The sequence below is a fragment of the Prunus mume genome, linkage group LG6 (assembly GCF_029339155.1).
Source record: "Prunus mume cultivar Tortuosa linkage group LG6, ASM2933915v1, whole genome shotgun sequence".
Lineage (NCBI taxonomy): Eukaryota > Viridiplantae > Streptophyta > Magnoliopsida > Rosales > Rosaceae > Prunus > Prunus mume.
Window position 1 is genome coordinate 19,822,643 of NC_142703.1, and position 20,821 is coordinate 19,843,463.

General features: G+C 36.8%; 3 protein-coding genes across 5 annotated transcripts; all 3 read right to left on the reverse strand.

Annotated features, from left to right (window-relative positions):
• Nucleotides 1-2,592: 2,592 nt before the first annotated feature.
• Nucleotides 2,593-3,900, reverse strand: LOC148916374 (uncharacterized). The gene is made up of 2 exons (XM_089055114.1): nucleotides 3,623-3,900; nucleotides 2,593-3,169 (listed from the first exon to the last, which is right to left on the reverse strand). The coding sequence occupies exons 1-2, from the start codon at nucleotides 3,898-3,900 to the stop codon at nucleotides 2,593-2,595; spliced, it is 855 nt and encodes a 284-aa protein (XP_088911240.1).
• A 661-nt stretch (nucleotides 3,901-4,561) lies between these two features.
• Nucleotides 4,562-8,272, reverse strand: LOC103335798 (heat shock 70 kDa protein, mitochondrial). Its single transcript, XM_008238822.2, has 6 exons — nucleotides 8,065-8,272; nucleotides 7,327-7,391; nucleotides 7,162-7,240; nucleotides 6,494-7,060; nucleotides 5,791-6,411; nucleotides 4,562-5,528 (listed from the first exon to the last, which is right to left on the reverse strand). Exons 1-6 carry the CDS (start codon nucleotides 8,137-8,139, stop codon nucleotides 4,899-4,901), a joined length of 2,037 nt encoding a protein of 678 aa, XP_008237044.2. The 5' UTR covers nucleotides 8,140-8,272; the 3' UTR covers nucleotides 4,562-4,898.
• A 4,592-nt stretch (nucleotides 8,273-12,864) lies between these two features.
• Nucleotides 12,865-17,219, reverse strand: LOC103335797 (Magnesium transporter CorA-like family protein). Of its 3 annotated transcripts, XM_016795289.2 has the most exons (6): nucleotides 17,053-17,219; nucleotides 16,787-16,925; nucleotides 15,589-16,667; nucleotides 14,206-14,285; nucleotides 13,507-13,771; nucleotides 12,865-13,392 (listed from the first exon to the last, which is right to left on the reverse strand). In XM_016795289.2, the coding sequence occupies exons 3-6, from the start codon at nucleotides 16,343-16,345 to the stop codon at nucleotides 13,127-13,129; spliced, it is 1,368 nt and encodes a 455-aa protein (XP_016650775.1). In that variant the 5' UTR covers nucleotides 16,346-16,667; nucleotides 16,787-16,925; nucleotides 17,053-17,219; the 3' UTR covers nucleotides 12,865-13,126. The 3 variants fall into 3 exon arrangements, with proteins under 3 accessions (XP_016650775.1, XP_008237043.1, XP_016650776.1); XM_008238821.3 differs by lacking the exon at nucleotides 17,053-17,219 and having other exon boundaries at nucleotides 16,787-16,957; XM_016795290.2 differs by lacking the exon at nucleotides 17,053-17,219 and having other exon boundaries at nucleotides 15,589-16,310.
• Between the last annotated feature and the right edge of the window lie 3,602 nt (nucleotides 17,220-20,821).

The window sequence follows — 20,821 nt, forward strand, 5'->3', positions numbered from 1 at the left end:
ATTGGACCGATTAAGTAGTCCTGATTTTTATTCCAGTTTAAGATAAGAACCGGGCCGAACCGAACCGTGGCCACCCTTAGTTTCAAGTTAGGGAGGAACAAAGGGTTTAGGTTGGGACACATAATATGGGAAGAATGTGAACTCAGTGTTCACTTACGAGAATAAAGGCATATAAATATCTCGCCCCAATACCACTGAGTTCACATTGAGTTCACATTCTTCACATCTTTTGCTTCAGACTTCCAATTTTTTCCCTAAATACTCAATTGAAAAATTAAAATAGCCTATATGCTTTCTCCAACCCAAGACTCTAAATTCTTGATTTTTCAGCCCATCCAAATTCGGCTCCTCTATCGGATCGCTTAAATTAATGGAACCCATTAATATCTAGCCCAACACTTCACGTCTGTCGCCACCTTTGCTCCAATGGTCCCAAAAAGTGGGGGCATTTCTTTTTATACAAGTGATATTAGGGGATGGAGGTTTACTCGCACACATTGTCAAGGTGTCATGAAATTCGAACTTGAGACCACTGATCTGCAAGTCAAGGCCCTTTCCACCATGCCCGTCAATTTTGTTGTTGTCATATCTAAGAGTACTAAAACTTAGGGGTGACATTTAGACTAGATCTAGGCAACATAACAAAAATGTGTTGATAGACCACAAACCGTCTCTATGTTGTTTTATTTGATCTTCTTACTAAACTCGGGGCTCAAACCACGTGAGTTTGTGGTGCAACTAGTCCGAGCAAGCGCTTTGCACACTTTAAATGATTTGGAATTAGAATGCGATGATAATTATAACTTTAACCTTGAGAAGTTAAGGTTGTGTATTTATTTAACAAACAATCAATTCATTTAGAAATCAGTGTGAGTCGGTTCGGTTTCGGCAATAACATAGCGTATCTTTAACCAACAACAATCAATTCATTTAGAAATCAGTGTGAGTCGGTTCGGTTTCGGCAATGGAGGCGATGATGAGCTTATAAATCATGGCTCATGCTCTATCCTTTACACAGTGAGCGAGACTAAGCGTGCCTATAGTATCAGTCGGGCTAAAGCCCGCCACAATATCAAACCCCCCAGTTCATAGCCCACAAAAGGTCAGGATTAAGCTAACTCATCTAACTTGGGCCATTTTTACGGGCTTGATTGTAGCCCTCGTTTCAGATCCTCTGAAGAATTGCTTGGCTTTTATCCTAAGCTAAATAAAAAAATCATCCAAAGGCTAAAAAATTAACATGTCATATTTAACACCCCTTAAAAATAAGAGTTGAATACGTCTGCTTCTTTGGCAAAGGTCTTTCGCCAATTCTCCTAGGGTTTCAAAACTAGTTATCCTTTTGCCTATTCAAATCAAATTCTTCTTCTAAGTTTTCAAATCAACTTCTTGTTCTTCTTGAAAGAAAAACTGATGTCATATTGTTTTTTTGGCCCTCACTGCCATCCATTTTATAATTTTTTCTCAAAATACCACACCTCCCCAAAATTTTTAAAACTACCACCTATAAATACATTTTTATTGTCCACTTATTGCCCACATAACACTTTTCTCTGAAATTGTGTTCTCTCTCTCTCTCTCTCTTTGATTCTTCCTCTTCCTCTTTGTTTTCCTCTACCCAAATGAAGTCTTGCAGCAACAGTTCGGGTGAAATCTTTTTGAAGTTTCCTAACAAGGCAAAGAAGAACATGTTTACAATTGACAAAGTGGATTTGATAATCTCTGGGTTCATGGCTACATCTTAATCAAGACCCCTGACCAAACCCACATGAATGAGATTGTGAAATCTGATACCAAACCAATCCTCCCCATTTTGCTCCAACACCAACGCAACGTGCCCAACAACAAAGTAAAATTTATTCATCATCAGCATCCCCTAGATGGACCTAGCAAAAAAAAAAAAAACCTCTTTATTCCTACCCAAATCCTCTTTGTTTTCAGAAAATAAGATTGTAGTAATTGGAAGGGGGAAGAGGAGTTAGGTTATTAAGCCTCAACGACTCCATACCTGTGAAATCGTGTTATGTGGGCACTAAGTGGGCCATTATAAAATGGGTGGCACTTTTCCCTTGTTTTTTTTCCCTCCTTTCGAGAAGTATTGCCCTTTGTTCCTTAACATGAATATACTCTGGAGGCTATCTAGTCATCTCCTCTACCCAACAAGCAACGTAACAACAAAGAAAATTGGCTGAAACTCACTTCTAGAAAATAAGAAGTAATTGGAAGGGGGAAGAGGAGTTAGGTTATTAAGCCTCAACGACTCCATACCTGTGAAATCGTCCAACCATCCTTAGAAAAGGAAGGGGAGATGCTTTTAGAGCCTCTGCTATGATTTTCTCCACCATTGGTCTTTGTATATAGCATTGGTCTTTTTTTTTTTTTTTGATCAAGTCTGAAACTTCATTCCAAGGCCGAAAAATCGGCAAAAGAGCTTATAATAAAGGAAAGAAAGCAAAACTGAAAGCCTTCCAACTGAATCCATACAACCCAACAAAGAAAAACTTTCAACCCAAAACAAAATTAAACTTAAGGAGGACATAGGAGTCCATCTGAGACCAGAACTTGCACCAGAGACAATGGTGGTCGTGAGACCTAGCTTTCCAGCTCCATAGCTCTAACTCCAATCATGGCTGCTTCATGAGCCGCCTGATTTAAATCTCTATGCACCCAGCTCCATCGGACCTCACGCATAGACCCATAGATTCTGTGAAGCTCCTCAAGAAGGGGCATAATGGACCACACTTTGTTTCTAAAGTCACCATTTAGCCCATTGATAAGCAATTTTGAGTCAATTTCCACAATGACATCTCTAAAGCCAAGGTTAGCTGACAAAGCAAGCCCTCTAATTGCTGAATGAGCTTCCGCAGCTAGTGCTGAATCACAGCAAATAGGACCAACTAAACCCCCAACAAATTGACCATCAGTGTTTCTAATAACAACACCAACGCCACCTTTCAGAGTGTCACCAATCCATCCTCCATCCACATTTATTTTCACAAAATCACCTGAAGGTGCGTTCCAGGAAGCAGGATGGACATTCAAAATGTTGTTCACGGCCACTTCATCACTAGGAACCCTTCGGATTTCAGTGAACTCCATTTGAGCTCTTAGCGCATTCTCAATAACCTTGGCCGGGTCAATGGTGCTCCCTTCAATGACAGCCTTGCACCTGGTTTTCCAAATCTCCCAAAGGAAAAAACTTAGAAGGGTAAGCATATCCAATTTGTCTTGCTTAGACTCCGATCGAATACTCAAAATTTCATTAAACCACACATCAAAAGTTCTCAAACGTTGTTGATCAATTCGCAATGACAAAGGGGACCCAAACCATACTGCCTAAGTCCAGGGGCAGAGAAAAAGCAAGTGTTCTATCGTTTCTTCAAACTGATCACACAGAGAGCAAATAGGAGAGCCACAAATATTTTTCCGAAATAAATTCATTCTAGTTGGAACTGCATTCGAGACAATTCTCCACATGAACAACTGGATTTTTGACAGAGTGCTAATCTGACAGATTGCTTTCCAAACCTGGATGGGTATAATATGGGACGAATGCGAATTCCCCATAGCCAAAGCTCTATGTGTTGAATGAAGACCGTGATATCCTAATCTCACCGCATACAATCCATTAGAAGTCCATGGCCAAACAACTCTATCTTGGTGCCTTGAGGCCCCCACAGGTATTGAAAGGATTCGTCTTTTTGTTTCCCAACACAGATAGCTTGCGACCGAGTCTAAGTTCCAAGAACCACTCCTCACATCAATAATTTCTGAAACCAGTTGAGGGGCGTTGATAGGTATTGGAACAAGCGGAGTAATAATCCCTACCTCAGGGACCCAATTATCAGCCCAAATATTAGTACTCTCCCCATTCATTATTTGCCTTCTAGCATTGTTCATCACAGTATCTCTGCCTGCCAATAAGCTTCTCCATATCCATGAAGGTCGATGCCCCAAAGTGTAGCATCCTTAAAGTCACAATCTGGAAAATATCGCGCCTTTAAAAGTTTAACCCATAAAGCATGTGGGTTGTTGAGGATTCTCCAGCTTTGCTTAGCAAGTAAGGCTAAGTTGAAATCATATGAGTCTCTAAACCCCAAACCCCCTTCAGATTTAGCTAGGCTCATAGCTTTCCATGATTTCCAAAGAATTTTCGAGTCACTGTCAGGTTTTCCACCAAAATTTTGCTAAATCACTGCAAATATCACTGCAAGTAGTTTTGGGGAAAAGAAAACACATCATGGGATAAGTTGGTACAGCTGTAGCAATAGCTTTAATTAGGACCTCTTTCCCTGCCAAGGAGAGAATGCATTGTTTCCAACCCTCAATTTTCTTCAACACCCTTTCCCTGATGTAAGCCAAATTGGTATTTGTATATAGCATTTGTGTTAATCTGTGTATGAATTGACTTGTCCCAGATAAGGCTTTCGAAAATGTGCAAGAGTTGCAATAACTTTTGATCATTGACCGTTGATTGATTAAAATGGGGAAATGTGATTGAGGAAAGAATTAATAAGCAGCGGCAGCAGCAGAGCATAGGACGCGAAGTCAGAGCATGAGGTTTTAAGCATAGCATATGCTATTCCGAATTCTGAACCTATTTCATTATTCAAACTTTGAACAGCTAAAATTAGTCCGTCCTGCCTGGACAAAACCAGGCATAATCCCTCTCATGGATAACTTACCAGAAGAAATACCGGTGATTAATGACTACCACAAAATCTCAACTAAAAATGTACTGAAAAAAGGGCAGAGGAAGTAGATCGTGCTTCCCTAATACATTTAAACTCCCAACACTTAGATACAAAACCAAAAGAGGTGAGGTTTTATGGGCAAATAAAAATTTAGAACTTCATCTTTGACAGTGAATTAAGTAAACTCAATTACTGCTCGGGCACTCACTTTTTCACTTCTTCGTAATCTGCCTCGGGAGCTTGGTCTCCACCCTCTGTCCCTGGTCCACCGGAAGAAGAGTCACCGCCTGAACCGCGTGACATGTGCTCCCCAATCTTAGAAACAGCTTTGTTTGCAGCCTCAAGCTTGGCCTTAATTTCTTCAGCATTGTCCCCTCCAATTGCCGTCCTCAATTCTGCAACTGCGTCCTCAATTTCTTTGGCAACTTCACTTGGGATCTTGTCACGATACTCATTCAAGCTCTTCTCGATACTGTAGATGGTAGTATCAGCACTATTTCTGATGTCAATTAGAGCTTTCCTCTCTTGATCTTTCTGAGCATGTAGCTCGGCTTCCCTGACCATCTTCTCAATCTCATCTTCAGAAAGCCCTCCAGACGAGCGAATGGTAATCTGCTGTTCTTTGCTGGTGGCCTTGTCCTTGGCAGAAACAGTGACAATACCATTGGCATCAATATCGAAGGTGACTTCAATCTGAGGCATGCCCCTTGGTGCTGGAGGAATGCCCACGAGTTCAAACTCTCCCAACATCTTGTTGTCAGAAGCCATCTCACGCTCTCCTTGTAGCACCTTGATACCCACTTGAGTTTGGTTGTCAGCCGCGGTTGAAAATACCTGAAATGATACAAAACAAATCAGGAACACAAAATCGATGGCAAAAGGAAAGAAGGTGGAGTCCAATTAAAACCTAAGGAAAACAAAACCAAGGTCAAAGATCAAAACTGCAATCCAGCCAACCCTGACCCTCCAACTCATATTAACTCTAATAAGAAGAAATGAAAATAATAAAATGATTCCTTATAAATTCACCCTTCACACCAACGTATCAACTAGTTGATGTAATCTGAAGTACGTTTGGCTGGCTTTAATGACTGACCTGACTCTTCTTTGTTGGAATTGTTGTGTTGCGGCTAATCAACCTGGTGAAGATTCCACCCAATGTTTCAATGCCCAGCGATAGAGGAGTGACATCAAGAAGAAGCAACTCCTTAACATCACCACGAAGGATACCACCTTGGATGGCAGCTCCCATAGCAACAGCCTCATCAGGATTCACTCCTTTGCTTGGGCTCTTGCCAAATATCTGTGTAACGACCTCTTGCACTTTGGGAACACGTGTCATCCCTCCAACAAGAAGGACCTCGTCGACATCCTTAATAGACGTATTAGCATCCTTCAGGCAATTCTTACATGGAGCCTTTGTCCTCTCAATCAAGTGATTTACCAGACTTTCAAATTTGGATCTGGTCAACGTGATGTTCAGATGTTTAGCACCTGAAGCATCAGCTGTAATGAAGGGAAGGTTAATCTCAGTTTGTGATGTTGATGAAAGTTCAATCTTTGCCTTCTCAGCTGCCTCCCTAAGCCTCTGCAAGGCAAGCCTATCCTTTGCCAAATCAATCCCCTCAGTCCTCTTGAATTCACTCACCAAGAAGTCCAGCAAAGCATTGTCAAAATCCTCCCCTCCCAGGAATGTGTCGCCATTTGTTGCTTTCACCTACATAAGAGAGAGTTGTTACTGATATTTTACAAAATAAAGGGGAAAAAAAAAGAATTAACTGAATGCAAAGTATGCAAACCTCAAAAACGCCATTGGATATCTCCAGAATGGATACATCGAATGTTCCACCACCAAGATCAAACACAGCTATTAGCCCTTCCTTGTTGTTCATACCATAGGAAAGTGCAGCAGCAGTAGGCTCATTTATGATTCTCTGTACATCTAGACCAGCAATTCTGCCAGCATCCTTTGTTGCTTGCCTCTGCGCATCATTGAAATAGGCTGGAACTGTGATCACAGCTTTTGTTACACTCTTTCCAAGGTAAGCCTCCGCAGTCTCTTTCATCTTTGTTAGGACAAAGGCTCCAATTTGGCTTGGGGAGTACTGCTGACCATTGACTTCAACCCAAGCATCTCCATTTGGAGCTTTCACTATCTTGTACGGAACCATCTTCATTTCTTTTTGCGTCTGGGGATCATCAAAGCGCCTACCGATCAGACGCTTGGTTCCAAAAACTGTGTTTGTGGGATTCGTGACAGCTTGACGTTTTGCTGGAGTACCAACCAATAGTTCTCCTTTCTGGTTGAAAGCAACCACTGATGGTGTGGTTCGAGCTCCTTCAGAATTCTCAATGACTTTGGGATTCTATAACAAATCCACAATTAATCAGACATAAATGGCTTGCACAAAAAGCTTAAACAAGAAATTAGGTCAGAACATCAGTAAGAACTTATAAATAACCTTACCTTTCCCTCCATCACAGCCACGCATGAGTTGGTAGTACCCAAGTCAATGCCAATAACATCATTTCCAGCAGGTTTGGAACTATCAGAGAAGATTTCATTAGAAACAATCCAACAGAGAAAAAAATTTGAAATATTTACATAGTGAACTAAGCAAGTCCAAAATACCTGAAAGTTCTTGCCAAGCTTCCCCATTTTTGAACAAGATGTGATGAATTAGAAGTGCTATTCAACTGCAAAACCATAAAGTATATAATAAGCACTACGATGCATAATGAACAATCATACACAACTTCAATTCATATATAACTGAGTTTCCTATTATAACCCATTACATCGCCCCTATATGTAAATAAAATTCCATCTTCATCAAGTCATCTGAACTAAGCAATAATTTCTATAAAATAAAAGAAATAAAAAGATCTATAAAATGATCCTCAAGCTTTGTTAAAATTAGCAATAAAACAACAGTACTCCACCGCCCTAAATGTCAGTCATCAGGCAAAGATGACAGTGAAAAAGAGCTTCAACCTAATTCAAGAGTAAGTAACTATCATTAACCCAATCAAAACAACAAAACTACACACCAGAAGCCTGAAAGATAATCACGCAAACCACACATATATTTTAAAAAAAACCCTCAGCTCCGTTCCTCTGTTTGGCCTCTCAGAAAAGGGAGGAAAATATTAAACATTTCAAAAGAAGTCGTTCACTTATTCGTTTCTAATTCCTCGGATCACAACCAACAAAAACTTCATAAAATCAAAATTTATATAACAAAATGAAAAAAAGCTAAGTTATTTCACCCGAAAGACAGATCAGAATGAAAGAAGATCGAGGGTCGAGAGTACAAAGACGAAAAAGTTGCGAACTTGAAGAGAATCTGAGCAAGGGTAAGAGACGTACGGATCGGTAGGCACAGAGAGGGACCGATGCGATGTCACGACGTCGTAGGGAACGGAGTAACGCGGCAGTGGCCATGGCAGATGCTGTGATTAGAACAACACGCACAGAGACGAAGAACTCGAAAGGGGAAACACGGGGAGGGTTTTGAGCTCTAGGGTTTAGGGTTTTTGTTGGGAGGGCGTTCTTTTATGAGGCGGAAATTGAGCGAAGGATGCGTGTGGAAAGTTCTGGATCTATCTTTAAACGGTGTCGTATGGTGGGTTTGTCATTTGTGGTTTATAGTAGCGAGACGACGTCGCGTTATGTGTAGCTGGTTGTGCGGTGCTACGTGGCGAAAGGAGGTGGTCTGATCTGACTTTCCCTAATGTGCCTATTTTATTGGGATAGAAAGAAGCTTTCTTGGGCTGCACTCCGAAGTCACAACCAAATCCCGTGCTTAATTTAAATATTTTTATTTTCCAAGACAAAAATAAAATAAAATAATAATTTTTTTATTTTATACAATTTATTCCCTTATTATTATTTTTCTTTTATTTTTGGGCAAACCTAGCTTCACCAGGTTTGATCTTCGGAATGTTTAGCTTGTAAAACTCGTGAGCAGCTTGTTTATAAAAGAAGTTTGCTTGGATGAGCGATCTTTTGAACAATGAATTCGAAGCATTTCTTTCCACATGCAAAAGCTCAAAGCATTATGTTTGTTTTCTTCTATTTGAAGATTTTATATTGACTATGTATTGTTCTTAAAGTATCATGATTGTGTTTTTTAGTTCTGAAATTTATGTTACAAAAGTAAAATAAATAAGCTTATTATTATGAATTTTCTTGATCCAACTTGAGTTTGTATTGACATTTATTTAGCTCGTTTGAGCTCGGCTTGGAAAAGAAATAAGCTCATATAAACTTAAGCTGAATAGATTTTAAACGAGCCAAACTTGAGCACTATGCTATTCAACTTGGTTTGTTTACACTCCAAAGTGGTGAGTAAGAATAGAGAAATAAGTTAAAACTAAAGATAAGTAAGTATTTGGATCCAAAGGAGGTAGATGACATACTGAATAGCTTCAGCCCAAAGGAGTTGGGAGAACACCCCCACCCCAAAACCAAAGGGAGAGCTGGCATAGTCTCAAGAATATGGCGATTTTTGCGTTCAGTCACACCATTCTGTTCAGGAGTCTGTGGGTAAGTAGTTTCATAGAGAAAGCCTTTTTTAGTACATAAGTATGCGAGTGTGTGGTTAACAAATTCATCTCCATTATCCAAGCGAACAACTTTAATCGAACAAGAATATTGAGTTTGAATCATCTTGTAAAAATTCTTGAAAGAACCAACTTCACTTTTATGCTTCATGGTTTTTATCAACCATCCTTTAACAATGGAGTCCTCAATCCACCATGAATCAAAGATAGAAGCTTCCTCCTCCACTTAAGCCACATTCCTTATCAGATAACCTCTTTTTCCTTGGCCTGACACATGAAGTAACAACATCCTCGACCAAGTGTTATTGTTCTTCCCATTCAACCGTATAGTGAACGGGCAATGAAATTATCATTTCAAACTGTAACAAGTGGTTGCTGCATGTTAAGAGTTTCTAGGTCTTTGAAGCACTGGATTTGGCGGCTATGGTTGGGGTGTTTAGGGTATGAGTTATTATTTTATTTTTATTTTTTTGTTTGGTTGCTGTCAGCGGTAAATGTTGCCGATAGGCTAGGATTTTGTGTGTGTTTTGTTTTGAGAGACCGGTATTAGCCAACTCTGATACCAACTTAAAACTAAAACACATGATTGAATGATTGTGAATTATATTTCATATTTCTCCATAAGAAGGATATACAAGTATAAGTTTACTTTTCATATAAGGAAAAGTAATTAGCTAATTACAAGGAATCCTAACTATGTAACTACTCTATTTCCTTATCCAAAAAAAAAAAACTACTCTATTTAGGTAACGTGAATCAAACTAGGAAATCAGGGCCCACGCCAACATATACAACATATTAGTCAACTCTCATTCCTAGATCTTTTAAACAATATTACTTGAGAAATCTCTCAAAAACCAATAAATAAATAGATGAATTACTAAAAAAGAAGAAGATGAATTCATCATTTTTAAGGAAAAGTACTAAGGGCTTAGTTTGACATTGTTGTGTTGTGAAAATAATCACTGTCAGATTTGCTATGAAAATAATCAGTTTCTAAGTGTTTGATAAATTTTTGTGTGAAAGTATTGTGTGTTGTGTATAATGACTAAAAAGGACATTATATTGAAATGACTTTTCTGTTCAAGTGTTTTTGGTAAAAGGAAATTTTCACTTGCACTTAAATATATATTTTTTGTATTAAATATGTTTTCATCTCTCTGCGTCTTGCTATTTTCTTCTTGTTTTTTTTTTAATTGTTTTGGTTCTACAACGTTTCGTATATCAACAACAACCATTTAGTGAACTAAATCAAAAGGCGGGAACTCATTAACAATTTAGAAAGAAAACGGAATTGAAGCTTTTAAAATTAATTTCGTGGTATAGGATTAGTCTGAGTTGTATGATAAATCCAAATCAATGAGAAGCTTCTCTAACCCTAATTGAGAAGACTAAAATTGACAAGAAAAATTAACCTAATATGTCTCTTACCTGATTCTTGTGCCTTCAAGAGAGTGTTTCAACAATCCAACAAGAAAAATTGAAGGAAAAGAATGAGAAGAGTAGCTCAGGTATGAGGAATATGGAAGAGAAGGCGTGAAGATGAATAATGGGAAGTGGAAGAATGAAGAGAAAGAGACGCGAGCGTGAAAACATATGGGGTTATTTTTGGAATTTTGAAATTTTCATTAAACTTTAGCGCCTCTCTAAACTTATTGCCGCATCATCAGAAAATGAAAGTAGCTTTATAACGGTTTTCCCTTATAACTTTCTCTCACAACAATTTTTAACAATAAGTGATTTTATCATGGTTTACCAAATGGGCTAGGCTTCCCAATTTTTTTAAAATCACTTATCACCCCAAATAATCAATGCAAAATGGGCACTTTGATCACTCTTTGGGCTCGTTTGGTACACCGTATTAGACTATGGATAGGAGTAACTAGTCTATGTCAGGTGTTTGGTGTCAACTTGTATTATTTAATTACTTGACTATTTTATACGGGTTGAGCTTTTAATACTTTCCTTATCTGACTAACTAATATAACTCACACACTCTGGTTTAGATAATACACGCTTAATTATACAACTAGAGAAAAAGAACACACACGTTCACGTAAAAATCCGACGACGCTATTTTCATATTCTTCTCCCTAGGGTTCTTCTTTGCTATCTTTTCCAAGGTTTTTCGCTTCACTCTTCTCCAGGTATCCATCTCTCTCTCTCTCTCTCTCTCTTCCCAATATGCTTCTTTTGTCTTCATCTTCTCTTTCTTTATATATTTCCTTTTTTATTAAATTTTTGTGGAAATTAGGTTATGAGTTCTTCCTTTTTGACTTTTTTTCTTGCTATATTAGAACAATACATGCAGCTGTGTATTCAACTCAATAATCAAATAATCATCATGTGGCTATGTATCCAACTCAATACATGCTGCTGAGTTTTTCTTGTGTTTTTTAATTTATGTATTTCATCTTATCCAGGTATCCAACTCAATAATCAAATTATCATCTCAAGTCGGCGATGAGAACAATACATGCGGCTATGTTTTTCTTGTTGTATATTTTTTTTCTTCTACTTTTGGTGCTTTGTTGGTTTGTTTTCTGGTTATTTCAGTGTTGCTACTGCTGGCTGTTGATTCTCTTCTTGACTGCTTTTGTTGGGCTTCAATATATTTTCTTTTTTTCTTAATTATATATATGCATATTATATTGTCTATATTGTCTATATTTCCACTTAAATTATCAAAGAATTTTTTGTGAAAAAATAGTCTGATCCGATGTTCTCCGAAACAGCACCAAACACAATATTACTTAGTAAGACTATTTATCTGGAACAACACCAAATGCCTTATAATATTATGGATAAACAATCAGTACTCTCCGAAATAAATTAATACTATCCGACAGATTTTAATCAGTATAGTCCGGCGTACTAAACGAGCCCTTTAATCAAATGGTTAAATAGAGGCGTGTACCGGTTTGTATCTTTGGGATGGATAAAAGGTTAAAACCCAGAAACCGAAATGTGAATGAATAAAATGAATTGAACATTTTCTTGCTTGTTTTTCTCTCTTCATTTCTTTTCCTTCTCCTGCGGCGTTTCTTTCCTTTCTCTATATTTGGGTTCTATCATTAAACCTCAATGAAATGAAAAAAAAAAAAAAATTAAACAAAAATTTGGCTTTAGGGAAAAGAACAAAGAAACCAAAACCTTTCATAGAATTTCAGGAAAAGTGAAAAGAATCAAGAAACCCACGTTTTCCACTTGCAAAAGATATTTGATATACATTTCCCAATTCAATGATCAATGAAATATTGAGTTGAGTTTCACTCTTCTAGGTCAGAAGTTCTCAGGCAAGGCATAGTTTTTTTTTTTTTTTAAACTCATTGAGCTCCATACATCTGAAATTTAGTTGAAAAATCAGCAAGCAATGACTTCATTGCTAGTTTAATCACAAATATTGAATCTCTCTATGGCATCCTTACTGAATTCTTCTTTCTATTTTTTTTTTCAGGTCGCAAAAGAGCGATTCATATTTGAAATGAAAAAAGGTATCAACAAATCCCCAACGCCCAAATCCTCACAACTGTTGAAAGGAGTCTATGGTTATGATCATGTAGCTGTTAACTTTTCAGTATACATTATTCAGCAACAGAAGGAGTGGAATAAGAAATAGTAACCACTACTGCAGCAGTATTTAACATATGATACAAGACTGTACAATTTACAAGCTGGCCTCCAAGGACAAAAAATGGAGGAAAGTATAAACCAATTAGAAACCAACATAAGATTACAGAAAAAGAATTAAGGTTGATGAGGACAAGATCTGGAATTATGAATATTCAAATGAACAAAAAATAATGCGAAGCCGGGGAACCAAGTAAGAAGAAATAAAAGGGCATACTGTGAATGTTCTGCTATCCTCAAATCCGAAGGTAGCCCCTTCTTTCTTGAACTCCAATTCCATGGGTTCTCCTGAGGAATGATTTCCGGTTGAGGGACCAGCTTCTCTTCATGGCTCTTGTCCTGTGCCAAGTAGATATTCGGGTATACAGAGAAGGAAAGCTGAAGCAGAGCAGAGCCAGAAGTAGCATAGCTACACAGAGTAACATGACATTACGGAAACCATTTTTCAACGTTGGGTCTTTTTGTCCCGTCCATGGAACTCCCCCCACATTCATGCCAAACACTGCAAGAAATACAGAAATGCTTGTTGTCAAAAGCTTCTTGCTCACAGTAGAAATGCATAAGAATGCCTCAGAAAATCCCACAACTGAAAAGTTATGCTGAAGAACAACTTTACCTCCAGTAATGATGGATAAAGGAAGGAATATTATAGAAAGGAATGAGAGATAATACAGTTTCCTGTTTATCTGCTCAGCTTGCCAGCTGTCTAGACCAGCCTGTATTGCCGTGACACGATTTGCTATAAAGCCTACATTGTCCTTTAGCCTCCTCAACCGTCCGATCAGCTCTTCAAGAGAGATAATATCTTCACTGGAAAACCAATGTTTTGAGGAACATTTTTCTTTGACCCGAGGAAAAACTTGCTCCCCATGAGCAATCACCTGAGCTCAGTAAAATTAAATGCCAAACCAAGAAAGATTATTCCACATGGTTTCGTTCATTGATGAGAACTTAAATCAAATAGAAGCTACAGTTCCTACCAAATCACATTCTTTTGAACAATCAAGAAACATTCATATGACACACCTCCAGAGACTAGAAGTCTTAGTGTTATTGGGGAACCCAACCACCAAAATGGCTGATGGAAAAGCTATCAAGTATTCTAAAGTCATGAAACTGCAATTAGGGTTGGCCTACTTTCGGTTTTGGGCTATTTTCATTGTACTTTAAAAGGGTATGTTGCTACTTATCATAAAGTAGATTGTGAAATCACCATAAAAAATATGCAGTAATGCTTTAATTGGAAGCAAGCTAGAATAACTCATAATCCTTCTTGCTTCCACACATCATAGAAAATGATGAGCTGACAAACTACCTGCAGGAGGCGCTGCAGATCTAGATGTATTTTAGGAAATCTTCTGTCATCTAGCATTTGTTTCTTCAAAGCAAAACCACCTGTTAGAAATCAGAACATCACTGTATATTAATCAGTCGAAATAAGTGCTAAATTTACATAGAAGACTCACCTAAAAATCCACTTTTCTTTCTATGTTATTTTAAGTATAATAGGTAGCATGTAGAGGATCAACTTGCAAAGAATGATCGTATATAAGTTAGAAAGGCTTTCAAGTGCAATCGTTGATGAATATATGCATATGGATATTCTGTCAGTTGCATATTATCAAAGCAATAGTACAATAATTAGGTGTACCAAACAACATAAACCAGAGCATGTTCATGTGCAAGATATCAGAAAATGTCAGATATCACCTTAAACATATTGATTTGGTTTGGATCAAATCATCAGCACAATATTGACAAAAGGTCCTAATATTGATCCCATATGCTTTCCTATAAGAAAGAAAGATGTAAACTATTCTTATGACTACACTGATGTCTGATCTTTTCATAGAAATGTTCTATTTGCTGAAAAAATTTGTTTAAATTACTTACCAACTATGGTTAGCTTTCCCATTATATACAGGAAAATGAAAGCAGATATTCTGAACAAGGTTTGTCTTCCTATAATATCTCTTATTAACTTATAATTAGAGGTGGACACCAATTGGATCCGTATACCAACTTAACCCAGGCTAATTGGCTTGAGAAAATGGAAACTGAAACTAGCTGAATACGGGTTTTTACCAAGCCAAGCAGGTTCAGACCCAAAGGACACAAACACAGCCCCACAGTCGAAACTCTCAGCGTGGTGTAGTGGCACCATCCAAACCTCCAAAAGACAAAGAACAAACAAATTTCTACCTCAAAATATCCTGGGGGTGAGGGAGGAAGGGGAGAGAGGCTTACAGAGGACGAGCCAAAGAAGAGAGAGGTTTTGTTACTTATCAAGTGGAAGTCTAACTACAAATGGGAGATAATACAATTACTAAAATCATTAGCAATTTGAAATGATATCTATGGAAAAGTATATCTTGAACAATGACAAGTCATTAGTTATACAAAAAGGACAATGAAGTACATCCCACCATTTACTGATGGTATCCCAAGTCAACAAAAACAATTACCACCTTAGAATTGCTTACAACAGAGAACGGAACTAACAGATTAGAACTGTGAGGTGTGAAGTACGAAACTTTTAAGTTCTATAACATTTTAAATGCACTGGATGAGAAATAAAAATTGACTAGAGAGATTTGTCAGAAAAGCAATAATATCGGTGATAAACAATGTATAGGCAGAAGAATATGTTAAAATGAAATCTTTTGGGAGGCAGCTTAATGTAGTAATTGGAACTCACCTTTATCCAGCTGAAGCTCAACGGAATCCAATTCTATCTCAAGTTTAGTCACAACATCTTGGAGGTGATCAACATGCGTGTCAACAATATGAACTACAAGATTTGACACAGATTTTGGCACTGGATTATCGGCTTCCTCAGAGTGATTCATTGTCAATAAGAACTCAAGAACATGCTCCCCTATAACAATCCCACTCCTTTCCTTGTGCTCACCTCTATGATAAGAGGGACTCTCCACACTAGGAATCTCTGAGAGAAGAGATTGACCTACTGGTGAGAAACCCAATCTGGGGACACGGCCCAAACTCACGGTGATTACTGCATTCTCAGTAATTCTTGCGGCAATTCTAAATGTAAAGTCACTGGATGGAGGTCCAGGAGAGTTGACTCTGAAAACAAGAGCCCCATCAACATGGCCACAAAATGGTCCATTGCTGACAAGAGAGAGAATGTCTTGGAGTTTCAAAGGCGGGCAAAGAACACCAATGAGGTATTGTGCAGATTGAGAAAGTTTCTGATTTCCTTTTGGAAGTTCCACATGGTACCAACAAAACTCATTTCCCCTACCTTCTGTAAGATCCCATTCCTTATTGTAAAACTTTCCAAAACCATCAAAGATATAGGCTTTCTTTCTCACCATGCCCCCAAACTGGTTCCGGTAGAGATGGGGCTCTCTGAGAGGAGCTTCTGCCGAGGCCTCTCTGTCCATTTCCTCTGCCTCTCTGTTGTTGACCGGCATTTCATCAGCTAGATCCATAAATGTACACTATTCTTATCTAATCGATCTAATGCTAAACCAATTCTGAAATATATCAAAGTTAATTCTATCTAGAAAATCCTAAATCAACCTCCCCACCAATCATATGAAAATTCTAATCATTTACAGGTCCAACACAAATAAATTGCAGGCCTTCCAACTTGAAAGGTGTATATGATCAAATCCCTTTTGGTCCAATTACAAAACAAATGCCTAAGATGGTGAAGTTAATCCAACTAGATTGCCCCAATACAATACAGGAAAAAATCTTAGATCCTATTATATAAACAGCCAAGATTCCAAATTCACCATTCAGCAATCCCTGCAAGTTACATCAGAAACTATATTCATATTCCATTCATTCTCAAATTTGTAAACTGGCCGAAACACATCAACATACAGAATATAAAGAAATAACCCAGATAATGGATGACCTTTTACCTCATTGAAAAGCTAGAAATCCAGCACCAAACGGCCTAAACACGAATACCCAAGTGAAAACCAGCACAACCCATCAAGCATCATCGCCAGAAAGAGACCGAATTACCAATAACCCAGAAAGTCTTAGAGCAGCCACGCGCTATTGAACAATTCAAATGAAAGATTTTTCATATTATTAGCTTCCATTATGAAACATCTTTTTCGGTCAATACATTGCGGAATATTTCGGAAAATAAAATGTCGGAGAAAACAAGAAGGAACCTCACGTTCTGCATATAACCAACAATTTCTGGGAAACTTCCGAGTCCAACTTGAAACCACCTCTAAATATTGTATTGTTTAATACAAATTTTAATTTGTAGGTATCCCCATTTTAATAGAATTGTCAAGCTCCCTTGTTTAATAAGCATGAATTATTCCCACTATAGATCTCATTGTTTTCAGTCACATTTCAGTTATATATATAAAGTATTATGATCTCATAGTATTATATTTATTTTTGTTCAGATTAAGAAAACAGTGATTGTTTGTATTTGTATGATTGTAGAGACAAACGAGGAAAGATGGATTTTGTTAGATTTTGTGAGGTGAAAGAGTGAAAATAGGGATTTACCGTGTAGAGATAATACCAATGACCAGCGTTTGTTTTTTAGGCATAGTTTGGGATTGCTGTTATTTTTAAAAAAGTTTCTTCTGCTATTCTTTAAAAATAATTAGCTGTAAAGTAAAGCAACTCCATGTTTGGTAAACACTATTTTTAAAGTGCTGTTAGTACAAAAAGTAGTGTTAAAACCGTTTGGTAAATTTTAATATAAAATTGTTGTAACTGTGAATAATGACTAAAATAGACATGATGTTAAAAGTGTTATGCACTAATCATGTGGTGGTAGTGGTAGTGATAGTGATGGAGTGGAGTTGATGGTGGAGATGAAGGCGAAGTTGATGGTTGTGGTGGTGGGGACGGCGGTGGCGGCGGTGGTGGTGAATGAGGAGGAGGTGATGTTGGAGGTGGTGGTGGCGGAGGATGAGGAGGAGTAGGATGTGGTGGTGGTGGTGGCGGTGGTTGTGGAGGTAGTAAAAGTGGTGGAGTTGAATGTAAAAGTGGAGGTGGTGTCATTTTTTAAAATAAATGATAATATTTTGAGAATTAAAAAATTTGATTAAATGTTCATCTCTGCTTCTTTTGAAAGCAACTTTGAAAAGAACCAGAGTCGCTTTTAAAAGTCAAAAGGCCAACGCTTTTAAAATAATCGAGATATTTTAATTTTACCAAACACTTTAAACTGCTTAACTTTAAAGTTAAACAGGTTTTTGGCCAAAAAAAACAATCCCAAATGGGGCCTTAATGTTCCCAAAAATATTAGGAATCTCCACGCATGTTATGCATGCGTTTAAAAAGGAAGTTATTATATACTAGAACTCTCCACACATGTTATGGATGTGTTTAAGAATTTGTTGCATACTAAAAATCTCTACACATGTTATGGATGTGTTTAAAAGGAAGTAACTGTATGTGATATTAAGTGAAACCCACCATTGGATAAAAATAGGAGTTATTAACCGACCAAGCAATCCAAACAAGAAAGTACTGGGAATTCGATAATTTTCTTCTCTTCTAAAAAATCTTTATCCGTCTTCAAAGAGTTTTGTAAGTTTAGTACTTTCTTCCCCACTCTTCTTTTGTCAGTTTTTTGGGGTTTTTTTGGGGTTGGGTTGGTGGTGGAAAGCAAACCTCAAGTTTCATCCTCTGCTTTGATTTTTTTGGTCTCATATCTAGAATGTTTTTTGTGTATAATATTGAGAATATATAAGTTCTACATGCTTTTTGTGTGTGTGTGGGGTACAGAATAGGTGCTTTGATTTATTTTTGTTGTAACAGTTTTGAAACTTTGTTTTTGGGTATGATATATGGGTCCTTTTGTTTTTGGTCTCATATCTTTTAGGCTTACGCAGATTCAGGATTCTTATGACATGGGGTCATTGTGTAAAAGTTCATAATTTTTTTTAAGAATAAAATAACATTGAAAAATTAAATGATAGCACTTTTATTCCTAATCAACTAATCAAAACACAAAACCTTGATCAATTGAGAAAACAAAAACCTAATTAATTAATGGAAGTATATGAAGCACGGATACAAATACTAATATGACGATACAACATGACATGGGGACACAATAAATCTTTAAAAACTAGAATACAATACGTCTTGGATACGGCAATAAAAAATGATATATAATTTTTAAATATATTTAAATAATATAATTTTATTATTTAATAATACATATTAAAAACAAATATTGCATAACATGAGTATAGCATTTTTGGGCTTTTTTTCCCTGGTTCTTTAGGATATGTATAGCTTTTTCAGTTCTTGGGTTGATGCCCAAAACCATTCGTACCAAAAATATAAATACATTTATGTTTTGTTTTATTATAAAACCTGCTTGAATTACAAATGTGCCCTTAAAATTCAAAAGGGTTTTAGCCAACATGGTCGTCCACTTGATATGTTAAAAAAATTATTAAATTTGTCTTACCCTCTTCAAATTCAATTTGCCTTACCTGCAACCCTTTACATTTTTTTCCTATAAATAATACCCAACTTTTTTCAACCATAACCCATGACTAAGATCTAACCCATCAAGTTACCTTATTATGCTCAATATCTAATTTATTATAATTTTTAGGTTCCCAAAATACCATTTACAATTCAATGAATGGGGTAGTGATTTAATTTTTGGTTCCCCAATTTATTGTGATAGTTCCTTCTATAATTTTTATCTACAATTAATTATCCCTTTTGATTTTGGTTGTAGTTTGGAGATTGGTGTTTTGATCATATTTAAATTTTTGGAAAAGGGCCAATTTTTCCATAAACATGGGGTTTTTTTTCTACTGTTCAAGAAATTTTAGGTATGTTTTTTTGGTTTTTGATTTTTTTTTAAAAATGAATCTGTATCTATTGTTGCCTTGTTTGATAGTGTACATGTTCTGATCACATATCAACTATGTGTGTGTAACATGTTGGATGAAATTCCCAAGTGGTTTTGTTTGTGTATCATTTGTTTTGTTTGATAGGTACATTAGTTTGCTCCTTTTTATTTATTTATTTTCATTTTTGGTATTCAGTCATCATTTTGTTCTTTTTTTGCACTTCAAAGTGGGTATATGCTTATGCAGAGTAGTAAAGAAATATATTCTTGATGGGCAAACATGTTTGTCAGTTTGGTAGGTAAACTAGTTTACCCCCTATGCCTATCGTCAATTTGTACTTGTGCATCCTAATCACACTGGTGTTTTTTTTTTCTTTTGGTATTATTTGCTTCTATTTATTGTTTTGCTATACATGATTGTTTTTTAAAAAAAAAAAATTTAGATTGACACTCTTGTATACTGATCACAGTTGAGTCCATGTTTATAAGGAAAACGAGTTTGTTAATTTGGTAGATACATTAGTGTAATTTACATTGACTCATAAGCAAGAATAATGTGCATTGGTAGGTGCATTAGGTTTTTGATTTAAGGTCTTTAGTTAAAACTCATGTGCTCGATGACAGGACCTGACCCGAATTTTCCTTGGAATCCGTGTCAAATCCTACTTTCCTTCCGACACCCATAGGATGTCAAGTCCATTTACTAATTTAAACCCTTTTTTTTCCCACCTTAAAAGCATAAAAAGGTCAAATCTTCTACCAAAATTTCGACAGAATCTCCTTTAATATTAGATTAATCTATAATAACAAACAAAAAGAGTTCTCTTGGACGAGGTTAAGTTTTCAATGCAACACACTATGATCATCTACCAATTCAGGCAAAAGGATCGGAATAGTAACCATTTTGAGAAATGCCAATCGGTGAAAGCTACTTTACTTGAAATAAGCATAAGAAACAAAATATATTGAAGTAGTTTTGCTTTTATTTTTTTTAATTTTTTTTTTGTCGATCAGTTAAAAAAAAAACTGTGGTTGCAATATTGCATAATATGTCAATATCTGCGTTCAATTGCCCCCTTTTCAATTATGGAAAAATCTA

What these genes read in the sequence shown, in the direction of transcription:
- LOC148916374 (XM_089055114.1), bottom strand. Translation starts at nt 3,900, where the DNA reads ATGAACAATGCTAGAAGGCAAATAATGAATGGGGAGAGTACTAATATT. An exon ending in CCATGGACTTCTAATGGATT is followed by an intron (nt 3,170 to 3,622) that starts GTATGCGGTGAG and finishes TTGGAAAACCAG; the next exon opens with GTGCAAGGCTGTCATTGAAG.
- LOC103335798 (XM_008238822.2), bottom strand. Translation starts at nt 8,139, where the DNA reads ATGGCCACTGCCGCGTTACTCCGTTCCCTACGACGTCGTGACATCGCA. An exon ending in CTCTCTGTGCCTACCGATCC is followed by an intron (nt 7,392 to 8,064) that starts GTACGTCTCTTA and finishes ATGGTTTTGCAG; the next exon opens with TTGAATAGCACTTCTAATTC. An exon ending in TGGCTGTGATGGAGGGAAAG is followed by an intron (nt 7,061 to 7,161) that starts GTAAGGTTATTT and finishes GATTTGTTATAG; the next exon opens with AATCCCAAAGTCATTGAGAA.
- LOC103335797 (XM_016795289.2), bottom strand. Translation starts at nt 16,345, where the DNA reads ATGGATCTAGCTGATGAAATGCCGGTCAACAACAGAGAGGCAGAGGAA. An exon ending in TGAGCTTCAGCTGGATAAAG is followed by an intron (nt 14,286 to 15,588) that starts GTGAGTTCCAAT and finishes GATTTCTAACAG; the next exon opens with GTGGTTTTGCTTTGAAGAAA. An exon ending in ATCTGCAGCGCCTCCTGCAG is followed by an intron (nt 13,772 to 14,205) that starts GTAGTTTGTCAG and finishes TACTGAGCTCAG; the next exon opens with GTGATTGCTCATGGGGAGCA.